General features: G+C 39.5%; 1 protein-coding gene across 1 annotated transcript in view; it reads left to right on the forward strand.

The window, feature by feature from the left end:
• Positions 1-1,007: 1,007 nt before the first annotated feature.
• Positions 1,008-12,466, forward strand: part of LOC118797763 — a 32,217-nt gene continuing 20,758 nt past the window's right edge. The window contains exons 1-4 of the mRNA XM_036557031.1: positions 1,008-1,113; positions 1,341-1,564; positions 5,177-5,338; positions 10,743-10,934. Coding sequence (XP_036412924.1) covers positions 1,008-1,113; positions 1,341-1,564; positions 5,177-5,338; positions 10,743-10,934 — 684 coding nt within the window. The remainder of the gene's footprint in view (positions 1,114-1,340; positions 1,565-5,176; positions 5,339-10,742; positions 10,935-12,466) is intronic.

The following is a 12,466-nucleotide window of genomic DNA, read 5'->3' on the forward strand; positions in this document are numbered from 1 at the left end:
TTTTGCAATTTTGCAGTAGAGGGTCTCTGCTTAAGAAAGAAAGAAGTCGCTTAAAGGTTGATTAAAGTTTGATGCCACCTTTGTCGCCAGTCAGTTTGCCCTGCTAGATCTGCCCTGGTGAACTGTAAATGCTACGCTTAATTACTACACCGACCAGCCACTTCATTAAACCACCTCATTGTATTTACCCTCATTGTCCATTTTATCAACTCCACTTGCAATATAGGTGCACTTTGTAGTTCTATAACTAAAATGCTTTTAATTGTAGAACTAAAGTTACTTTGTTGGTCCACCTTGTAGATGTAAAGTCAGAGACGATAGCTCATCTGCTGCTGCACTTTTTGTGTTGGTCATCCTCTAGTCCTTCATCAGTGGTCACAGGACGCTGCCCACAGGACGCTGTTGGCTGGATATTTTTGGTTGGTGGACTATTCTCAGTCCAGCAGTGACACTGAGGTGTTTAAAATCTCCAGCAGCACTGCTGTGTCTGATCCACTCAGACCAGCGCAACACACACTAACACACCACCACCACATCAGTGTTACTGCAGTGCTAAGAATGAAAACTACAAACTGCAGCTATATGGTAAGTGGAGCTGGTAAAATGGACAATCAGCACAGAAACAAGGATGTGATTTTAATGTTGTGGCTGATTGGTGTTTGTGTACTTAATGAACTTACTCAGTATAAGTTGATGTAACATATTCCATTTGTGTGGAACTGACAATAATTTTTTCAGTTTTTCAGTGTGAGGGTTAGAACTCTTTCAGTGAGCGCAGGCAGGTGCTGAGAGACAGGTAAACCACGGCTCAAATCAGTAATCAGGTCCGGCAGGCAGAAAAGCTGTAACATGACCTGGTGGCATTCGGTAGCCTTTCTCTGCCCATTGGCATGTGTGATACCTTACCCCTTCACTATTCATGAATCATTCAGCGCGGGAGGGAAAGTGCTTCCTATTTCGCCACAGGCCGTTTCAGACGCCACAGGACGGGACGCTACGGCAGGACGATGCACTGGACTAGGGGCTGCTGCTGGCCTGCCCTTCTCTGGTGGGGGCTGAAGGCTACTTTGGGGCTGAATGCAACACAAGGACAGCAGCCCACCTGTCAGCCAGGTAAGGTGCATCATGTCTTGCTGTGAGGCGTTGGGAATGTGGGAAGGCCACTTGAGACTGTGTCCTTTTGTGTTAGGGTTTGCACCTGTTGTTTGCTTGTGCTGGTGTTTCAGGTAAGCTGTCTTGTGAGCTTCTTTCACATGACGTAGCTCTCTTTCCCTAAGGGAGCGATCAAACTGTAAAGTGGAGTGGAGTGAAGTATATGTTTTTCCGTGCCTTGTGAAAAGGTTACTATTGTCCAGAGGGCAGAGATACTGCAGTGCCGTGTCCCAGGGGAACGTTTGGGCCGAGTTTCTGGGCTGTGGACGTCCAAGGCTGTATCAGCTGCCCTCCGCATCACTACGCTCATAGAGAGGGTTTGGCTGCATGTCTGCCCTGTGGCTCCAGGGCACAGCAGCCTCTACCTGGGCAAGACAAATGCACATGCCTGGGAGAAGGCCAAGTCTTCCAGGTGAGTAGATATGCCTGTGTATGTTTGACACTACACCTCAGAAAATGAAATCTTAGCAAGTGAAACCATCTTAACTCTTAACTCATCTTAACAACATATCTAAGATTTCTAAATTTGGGATTGTTCTAAGAATATTATAAGATTAACTCATTTGAATGCTATGGCATATGCCTTCCTGACGACTCTCATGGCTGTCATCGGGGCCCGAGGGACCTACAAATAGAATAAAACAATTTTGTACTACTTTACAGTTAGAAGACCCATATAAAAGAGTTATAAATGGCTTAAAATTAGTTAATTAAGAGTTATTAATTAGGTCATAAATACCTTTAAAAATCAGTAATAAGTAGTTATAACTCATAAATAAAAGAGGCAACAGTGACCTGTTATTTCCCAAATACATTCATCTACACTGTTAAAGCTCAGATCTTGCTGGCTATTTATCTTGTCTGTCTTCTCCATCAGTCAGCTTAATCAGATATTTCCATTCATCAGATACACTATATGGCCAAAAGTATGTGGACACCACTCCTAATTACTGAGCTAAGGTGTTTCAGCTATCCTCATTGCTAACAGGTGTATGAAATCAAGGACATGCAATCTACATAGACAAACATGAGCAGTAGAATGGGTCATACTGAACAGCTCAGTGACTTTAAACATGGCACTGTTGTAGCATGCCACCTTTGTCAAAAGTCAGTTTGTGAAATTTCTGCCCTGCTAGATTGTGAGCCAGGCCTTCTTATCCAACATCAGTTCCTGACCTCTGAAATGCTTTTGACAAAATGGGCACAAATTCCCCCAGACACACTCCAAAAGCTTGTGGAAAGCCTCCCCAGAAGAGGTCTATGCCATATTTATGGTCATGGTTACTATGGTTTTATAATGGGTTGTCCAACAAGCTCATGGAAGTTCCATGGTAAGGCGTTCACAAACTTTTGGCCATATAGTGTATAACAGCTTATTAATGATGTTTAAGGTGTTTATGACCTACTATTCACAAATAAACTAATTTTAAATCATTCTCAAACCCTTTATAAGGGCAGTTTTATTGTAAAGCGGTACAGACCATTTCTCAATGTAATGTAGCTTAAAACATCAAAAAAATGAGAAATAAGTGGAATAATCTTATAATATTGCAGTGCAGTAGCTGCTGTAGTAGTAGTATATAGATGCAACCTGCTGCATGCAGTGGAGCAATCTGTAGTCTGCAGCTCAAACAGAAGCTCGTGTTTCAGCCGAGAGGTAGGTTAGATTACCAGCTCTGTCTGTTTCCCCCTGCTGAAGCCTTCTCTCATCACATCCTACTCAGTGGGAGACAAAGCTCACTCCATGATTTCCCTCCATGCAGTGTGTGATAACTATGCCAGTATCTCTGTAGTCTACTACCTCTGCCTTTTTGTGTATGTATTAAACTCTTATTACTTCCACTGAGTTGCCAGTTTGTTAGGTACACCTTTCAATTACACCTCTTTTGCTCTTCAGAACAGCAGGATTTTGCATGGGAATGGATGCTGCAAAATGCATTGTATACGAATGTTGTACATACAGAAATAATCATCTTGCTGTAAAGAGCTCTTTCCACCTTATTACTCAGTTATAACTCACTGATGCTCAGTGAGGATGGGTGACTGTGCAGGCTAGACTCTCAAAACAAGATATACTTTTCATAGTACAAATGCTGTCACTGAGGCGGTGCCCTCACGGATTCATCTTCAGTACCTTACGGAACGTAACTGTATCATATTCTGTTGCAGTTATATTTTTTTACGTTGCATTCCACACTGCAAAACGATACCAGAGCAAGTGAATTCACCCTAAATCTAGTCAATGGGCCTCACTAATCAACCTTTCTTAAGAAGAAATTTCTTCTTAAAACCGAATTATGCAGTTTTCACGAAGATCCTGACATTCACCAAAGTTTTCTTATTTGGGATATGTTCTTACGCACACTGTCATTGGATGTTACCTTTGTCACAAGTCAGTTTGTAACATTTCTGCCTTGCTAGAGCTGCCCTGGTCAACTGTAAGTGCTATGTATACAATAGCACAAAAGGTGAGAAATATTCTGTGGTTTGAGAACAAAGACAAAGACAAGATTAACATTTTAACTAATTACCTTTTACCTTTATTCTTTTTGTGTATTGATGCTTGCAACATGGTCTAAAAAAAGCAGGGACATGGGCATGTTTACCACTGTGTTTCATCACCTTTCCTTGAGCTGAGGAGGAACCGAGGAGACTAATTGTTGCAGTTGTGAAAAGTGGATTTTATCCCCATTCTTGCTTGATATAATATTTTAGCTGCCCAGCAGTCCTGGATCTCCATCGTCATAAATTGCACTTCATAATGCACAACACTTTCAATGGAAGACTAGTCTGAACTGCAGGCAGACACTGGCACTCTTACTGCAAAGCCATGCTGCAGAATGTGGCTTGACAAAGTCTTGCTAAAACAAGCACGGATATTGCCAAAAATGATGTCATCTAGATTGCAGCATATGTTGCTCCAAAATGCGTAGATACCCTTTAGCATTCACAAACGTGCAAGTTACCCATGCCATTAGCACTAACACACCACCATACTGTGACAGCTGTTGGCTTTTGAACTTGAACACTTAGCCTGGTTATTTTCCTTTTTGGCCCAGAGAACATGACATTTATTATTTCCATAAACAATCTAAAAGGATGACTTGGCACACATTTCCACTTTGCATCCGTCCATCTCAGACAAGGTTTAGTCCAGAGAATTTGGTGGTGTTTCTTTATGTTGTTGATATATGGCTTCTGCTATGTGTAGTAGAGTCTTAACTTGCATTTGTAGATGCAGTGATGAACTGTGTTTACTGACAAGAGTTTTCTGAAGTATTGCCAAGCCCATGTGGTTATATTCATTACAGAAACATGCTGGTTTTTAATGCAGTGCCGTCTAAAGGATTGAAGGTCAAAGGCATTTAATATTCATTTTTCAGCCTTGCCATTTTCTCCTTTTTATATAGATGGCGAAATCTTTCAATTCCGTGCGACTGTGTGTTGAAAAAGTTGTTCTTAAACTACTGGACTATTCGCTCATGTATTTTTTCACAAACTGGTAGCTGAGCCTTTCGTGAGTGCTCCTTTTATACCCAGTCATGACAACATCAGCTGCTATCTATTCACCTGTTTACCTGTGGAAAGCTCCAAAACAGATGTTTTTTACTTTTCCCCAACTTTCCAATCTTACATTGCCCCTAACCCAGCTTTTTTAGAATGTAGTGCAGGTATCAAATTTGGAATTAGCCTACGTTTACAATTTGATAAGCTAAAATATTAAATATATCTTCTTTGTGCTGTTTTCAATTAAATCCTTGTAAAATACAATAAATCAGTGCTTTCTGTTTTTATTTACATTCTACCTGCTGTCTCAACTTTTTGGAACTGGGTTTCTAAGAAAATTATAAAATGATTTAACTTATTTTTAAACATTTTTACTTGTTTTAAGTCATTTAATCTAGTGAAAGAGTCTTGAAATAAAGAAATGAACTGCATTTCTCAAAACAAGTAAAATAAGGACAATAAAGTCAATTTCAACTGAAGAATATATAATATAATAAGCTATGTTTTCTCAATGTAGGCCAGTGACGGGCAGTGCCGCTGTGCTCTAGGGTATCGCCCTACACAGAGAGGAGATGCCTGCGAGCTACGGGTGTATGAGATCTGTAAAGACGGGAGGACACGTGATCAGTATGGGGAGTGTCTGGACCCCAGGCGCTGGAAACAGCTCTGCTCTCTCCAGGTCAGTGCAGGAAGGCACAGTGAGAAGCCAAACACTCCTATCACTTGTCACCTATATAAACCCCCCTTCAAAGTTTCCATGAACTTTGTGCTGTGTTTGAACTCAGTGTTGCTGCAAGGTAGAAATCAATCCTATTCAATGTACACATAACAATTTTAGTTATATATAGTGAGCTAGCTAAATCAACAAAAAACTACTTTGTACTGGTTACTGATCATTTACGAGGTCTCTCCACTTTATAGGTCACTATATATTTCTACTATTACATCAGTTAGTTTAGGCACAGCTGGACTAGAGTGGCCCACCACCAAAAAAAATCCACACAAGCTAACCACTAACAGAAGTCATCAGAAGCTAACCACTGATGAAGCGCTAGTGAGTGATTAATGCAAATTGCCATTCATGCGCACAGAAAGACCTGGGGGCAGGGGGGCCTTGAGCCCATGCCCTTTTTCCACGAGACTGTACAAGTGCCCTTCTTGCTCGTTGACATATATAATCATTACATTTTATATGGCCTTTCTTTAAGATCTGTTTTAGTGAGCTGAGGCTTTGTCTCCCCCCGGGAACAGAGTGTGTTGGCTCGGGTTTTACGAGGTTCATAACTCTTGGTTGACCCTCTGGTGCAGTACCAAGTACCATATTGCATAATGAGGTTATCTTGAACAACAATCACACATAATGTTGGCAGTAATAGGTGCTAATTTCTCGCTGAACCAAGTTTATGTTGTTATTGTAAAAACAGGAATTTATGGATCATTCAGCTCAATTGGTTCAAAGTCAGAGTTCAAAACCCGTTGCAGACTTTTAACTGACTTGGACTTCAGATTGGAAGCCTTTTGCTTTAAGTGACTTGATACCTTTATTATGTTTGTTTTATTAAAACAAATAATTGAACATTCCATTTTGTCTCTAACAAAACAATCATAACTACCAAAACTTTACCATATGTTTCAGTAGTGACTGTTTCGGTAGTGACAATTTTAGCTGAATTTGAGCAAAACTCAAAAAGTAAATGAAAAGCACATATAGCTTTGTACAGTTGTACACACATAAAAACATCAGTTATTTCATTAAAACACAAAAAAGTTTACTAAATTGCAGAACATATGTGTTTTGGTAGTGACAATTCTTAATGTTACACACTGATTTTCAGACTTTGGAACACATTTATTTTAAAACAATGGGATCTAACTGCTCACCATGTGGCCATGAGGGACAGGGATGCACTCTCACTTTCTGCTCTAAAATGTAGGGATGTGGCTAAAATAAGCCTCCGTCTATAGACTAAAAGTGTTTGTGTTTCGGTAGTGACAGGAGAAAATGTTTTTATTTAAAGTTACTACAATCTGTAATTGTAGAACTACAAAGTGCACCTATATAGAAAGTGGAGCTGATAAAATGGACAATGAGCGTAGAAACAAGGAGGTGGTCATAATGTTACGCCTGATCGGTATATATATATATATATATATATATATATATATATATATATATATATATATATATAATTTTTTGTGGAAGCTGCAGTTTGAATCATGTCAGTAGAATGGAACTCAAAGACTGGTAGTGATTATATAGAATGTGATTAATGTTGCAGCCTTGTATGCTGAAGATTATAAATCCCTGTTTGTGCAATTAAGCTAGCATTTTTGACTGCCTTGGGCAAAACTCTTGACACTACATTTGGTTTCCTCTGAAACATGATTATGTTGTCTCTCTAAGGTTTTCAGAGTGGTTGCAACACACTGTAAATGAAATAAAGTTTCCTGTTCACGTTGCCCTTTTTCCCCCTTGAGCCAAATTGTGAATGACTACAGGTGGACTCCAGTCTGTAACTGATTACAGACTCTAACTAATGCAGTAGTCTATGCACACAGCATTATGAAATGTAATTTTTGTATAACATCCCCTGCTTAGGGGTGTAGCACCCAGTTTTGAGCCCTGCACACAGTAGTGTGCCCAAGCACGCCCTCCAACTCACAAGAAATTAAAGTAAAGGAAAAATATAATGTGTTTAATATGCTGTATTACTTCATGAGGTTGGTTGGCATGCATTTAAGGGTGAAACAGCTGACAATCAATAAGGTAAGTGTGATTTGAATCATCGATCTTGCTATAGTTGAACTTGGTCTCTGCTCAAAATAATCAATGTAATTACAGGGAAATTCAAAAGAGAAAAACTTTAAAAATGTAAATATATTTACTGTCATTTTCACTGAAACTGCTCAACAAATGGCTGCTGTTACCTACTTGGGTGAGCTCAGCTTTTCTCATAACTTCAGCTGCTATAAAGGAAGAGGTGCTGCTCTCTCTCCCTCAGTGACTGTGGCTGCCTGTGGAGCTAACAGTGTGTTGTACAGGTTATTTGCTGGGCTGAGGCTGAATCTTATTGTGCCATGACTGTAGAAACACTGTCTGTTACATCAGCTATTTAAAAAGGTTTACTTACTGCATGGAATCAAATCCTGTGTGTGTTTATCAGCTTGTGCTTGTTTCAAATGACTGCAAATAAAGCTAACTAGCTAGCTAACCAAGCTAACATTAGCTCATGTTACTGCAACATATTTACAGTTTGGCACTTTAGTTTCATCTGCTTTCTGAAACAAATGAGTCAGAATTTGCCTGCTCTCCTTTTTGCATTCCCTCTTTCTCTCTCCACTTCTTTATATTGTGAAATCTTGATTTTGTTTCATTTTAACCAGGTTAAAGCTGGTGAGCAGCTGCTAACTGCCACCTATAGCTGACAACAGAAAGGCTACAGGGTAGATGTGCACACCGGAGGATCATTCCCCTTTTTGTTTGTTAGGTGGGGGGGGGGGGATAAAGGAAACAACAGGTAGATAAGCAGAACTTACATGATGATCATGGAAAAGGCAGTCTTGTATTATTTATTTGTATAACAACATAGAGTATCAGAATTAGACACCAAAATCTATTTATTTGTGAGGCTTTTAGAAGGCCCTGTTAGTCAGGTCCATCATTAGCTGTGGTCCGATGCCCCTGCATTGCTGGTCAGATGTAGTAGGTTAATCATACTCCAGCAGATGAGGTGAGAGTTCTCATACATTGCAGCTTTTTTTGTAAGATAAATTGTATTGCATCAGTCTGTGTAATTGCTGTTGTAAATACACCGATAACTGGTGACTTGGCAGCTACTGAGTCTTATATTGCAGTACAGCTCACATGGAAATAATGGTAATTACTGTAATTTACATAACCTTATGGAAGTGACTGGCCCCTGCATTGGGCATCTGTGTGTTGGAGTAATTAAAAATCCCAAGAGAACTGGGTAGTCTGTCACAGTGAGGAGTGGAGTATTCAAACAGAACATGCTCGCCCTCAGCAGGTTAGCCTCAGTAAGCTAATCGGCTAGCCATGCAAACTTTGCAATGCAAAATGTTTTTAAGAGGTTTGAGCATAATGTGCATTACCTGTGTGAGCAATTGCTTTGTCTGGCTATAAACCTGCAGTAGAACTGTGTTGAAATTTTTGGTGTTCTTGTTAGCCATGTAGGCGTTAGCATGCTAACGAGTAAGCTAACAGAATAAAGTGATGAAGCTATACCAGAGTATAACAGATGGAGTAGTTTTTAACTTAAAGTCCAGCAAATCAAATGTTAAGGTTTTCAAATGTGAAGCATTTTAAAGTAGTTTATTGCTAAAGCTGTTTAAACAGCATTATTTTCAGGTTTTAATAGGGAAATGTTCTGCTGCTGAAGTCGACTCTGGTGTTTGCTCGATCCTTCGCCCCTCAGAGGACTCATCTAACACCCTTCACTTGAGCTAGTAAAGTAATGGAACAGCCCTTAAGATGGCGCCGGGGATTCCCCTGAGGGGAAATGACAAGGCCAAGAGAACGAGGGTTTGTTTAAACTGGTACTAAAATGGGGGTTAAGGATCTGATTTGGAGCTGATTTTCTCCTCTCTCTCAGAGTGAACCATTTAAGTGCTGTTTATCTGAAAATTAAAGGATGTAGAGAAAATGAGACTCCTAACAACCATCAAGACCTGGTAAACCACACCAGGTCTTGCATGGTTGTTAGGAGTCTCATTTTCTCTACATCCTTTAATAATTTTTTGAACTCCAGTTTTGGAAAGTCCTTTTTTCATTTATTTTCAATTGATGTCCTCCTTTCTTATACAAGTGGATTATTTAATGTCTATTCTCTTCAGAAATGTCTCCTGAAAATGAACAACTTCTGCTTAAAGTCCATTTTGGAAATCAAATAAATAAAGGGGTTTCTTTGACTTCTGCTTAGTCCTGTAAGTTTCCCACTTTGAGAGTAAATATGTTCCTTTTCAACAGTATCACATGAATAAAATCCAGGGTTCAGCCAACAGAAGTTCTAAGAAATGTTACTCTGTCTGTGTTTTGTATGTTCCGTTTTTGACTGCTGAACAGTGTAACCATTTTCTAAAGGTATCGTGTTAGATTATACAACATGGGGATCGTGGTAAAGTAAAGGAGAAAACAATATTCCAGAAAGTGTTTTTTTGTTAGCTGTGTGTTTTCAGTCGTTATTGATAACTGACCTCACAAACTGCTAGATTTCTGAAAGCATGGTAAAGCAGGCCTGGATGGTTTTCATAATGTTTCTTAATTCAATGACGGGTGGATGTTTGCAGTAAACCAAGTATTTCCTTTTTCTGCTGTAAGACCTTCAGCATGTAAAATGGCAAGTAACTTTTTACTGCTGATAATAAGCTGAGGTATTTAGTCCTACAGTCATGCAAAAGTTTGGGCACTCCTGGTCAAATTATGTGAAAATAAGTGAACACATCCTCACATTTTACAGGACAATTTTAATGCATTACTGTTTGATGAATTGCTGTTTTTTGCTGATTTTCACTTATGAAATGTGGCCTGTGCAAAACTTATGTCACAGTTTATATTTTATGTTTAATTTTTTCCAATATTCCAATAACTCAAATAAATAGAATATGTGTTAAGTCTGTTCACTGTAGAAGATGTGTTGACTTCTTTTCACTCAACAAAACGTAATTTGACTGGTGGTCAAACTTATGCACAGTATATAACTGAAGTAAAATCATAGAAAATCATAGTTATAAGAAGAATTATACTTCGCTACATTAAAAGCGAGAGGTTAAAGGCTTAGACTGAGACAATGTGGAGAGTTTGATGTTTATTTTCACTCGTGTGTGCTCATTGATTTTTTCACTGCTTTCTGTCTTCTTGTTCTGACCTGTGGGTCGATGAGCCCTGAACAAAACAAAAACGCTCCTTTTCCAAGAACCTCATGTCACATGTGCTCAGTGGGCCTACGCACAGCCTTTGTTTGAGTGACACTGAGTGTAAGTCAGGTGAGCAGCGCTGATCTAACTGCAGTGACCTACAGCTCCGTCAGTCACTATGTCAGCTCACGTATGTTCCTCTTCCACAGGTGTGTGCGTCACCTGAACAGTTTGAGGGCTATGACAGTTCTCTGGGCCTTTGTTTGTGCAAGAACCCATCCGGGACTGATGCAGGCAGGAGTGAGTGTGCAGGCTGGTGCAGAGGCGTCCCAGGGCCATTTCTGCGGCTGGTGTGCAGCGCTGCTACCCTTCAGCTTATCTACACTGAGTCAAACAGACAGGTGCAACCCACTGATTCTCCTCAAGCTTTTGGGTCAGTTGAGGGGTCCAGTTAAATAGGTACACCACTGAAGTCATGTCATCATTCTGTAGTCGGCCTCTTACCTATATTAGGAAATCCAGGTCTAAGCTGGTTTTCTCAATGACAGAAATGGATGGTGTTTTCAATACATGCTCTTGTGTACTGTGGAAACCTAAAATGCCCCAAAGTTTTAGCCTCGGTACATTTTTCCCACTGTGTCATTGGATCCTCTGCACTACAGGGTAGTTTATCAGTCAAAATAAGAATATTGCCACATAAATGCTGCATACATGCAAGCAAGTTAAGGCTCCTGCACACTGGAATGACATCAGTTCAAATAAGGAACCCTCAAAGCCTTCTAGGCCTACCGAGAAGGTCTAATGATTTCTAGGAACCAAAAATAAAAACGAACATCTGTAATTTTGGTTCAATGGAATCATGCCTCTATTTAAACACTGAAAGTATTACAGTACTGCTTATGTTTCATTGTTAAGTATAGGATGGAAACAAAAGGGATAAGTTCTCAAAATGCCCAGTGGAAAATTAACCAATCAGGAATTGTATTTCTCTGTGGTATCTGGGTAACTAAGCAAGACATCCATTTGGTTAGGACTTCAAGAGTTGAAGAGAAGGCCTAATATGTCAGATTAACCATTAACATGATTACAGAGTGACAGAGGAATCACGTTTCGATTTCCAGTGAATGGACCAATTTCATGAGAAAATACATCACTCTAGGCCTTCTGGATGTCCTAGATATTGTCACTGATTTGGAAAGCCAGCGGCAACCTCATCAATGAGTTGTTAGAAATGGAAAACAGTGGCAGCAACACTGTGTTTGACCTCTCCATTGAAAGAGACACTGTAAAACTGCTACAAGGTAAACTATATGTTAATATGACCATCACAAGCTTCAAGTTAAACACAGAATGTCTTTTAGAAGCTTCATATGTCCATGTTTAATCAAACAGCCAAAAATGTTTAAGGGAATCGGTGAATTGACTTAGCTGACAAACTACTAGAATCCCATTGGGACACTAGCAGAAATTAGCATTATCATTGAGGTATGTTTTTCCATCATGCTTTGATCAGGTTTTGAAATGTATAGCCCAAATTGAAGGCCTAGCATTAATAGTCATGGTTCACCAGTGCAAAATAAGTCTAATATTAAACTAAGTCTACTATTAAACACCATTATGTACCATCACCTAAAAGTGCCTAAACTGGTAAAAAACTCTTAACTATCACATTTGAGAATGCTTACAGGTTTGCGTGGGGTATTTTCCAATCTTATAATGTCAATTCAATGCAGTAGTGTTAGCTTGCATGTAGCAATAACCTCCTGATTCAGAGGATAAGTTCTGGGGACAAATGTCTATATAGTAAAATGCATTGGCTTTGGAAAGTTTCAGCTGCTATATTTCAAAACAATATTCGTTAGTGTCATAGAGAAAACCAGCTTTGACCTGAAGTTCCTAATATAGCTAAGACGCCAACTAAAGGATGATGACA

The sequence above is a fragment of the Colossoma macropomum genome, unplaced genomic scaffold (assembly GCF_904425465.1).
Source record: "Colossoma macropomum unplaced genomic scaffold, Colossoma_macropomum, whole genome shotgun sequence".
Classification (NCBI taxonomy): Eukaryota; Metazoa; Chordata; class Actinopteri; order Characiformes; family Serrasalmidae; genus Colossoma; species Colossoma macropomum.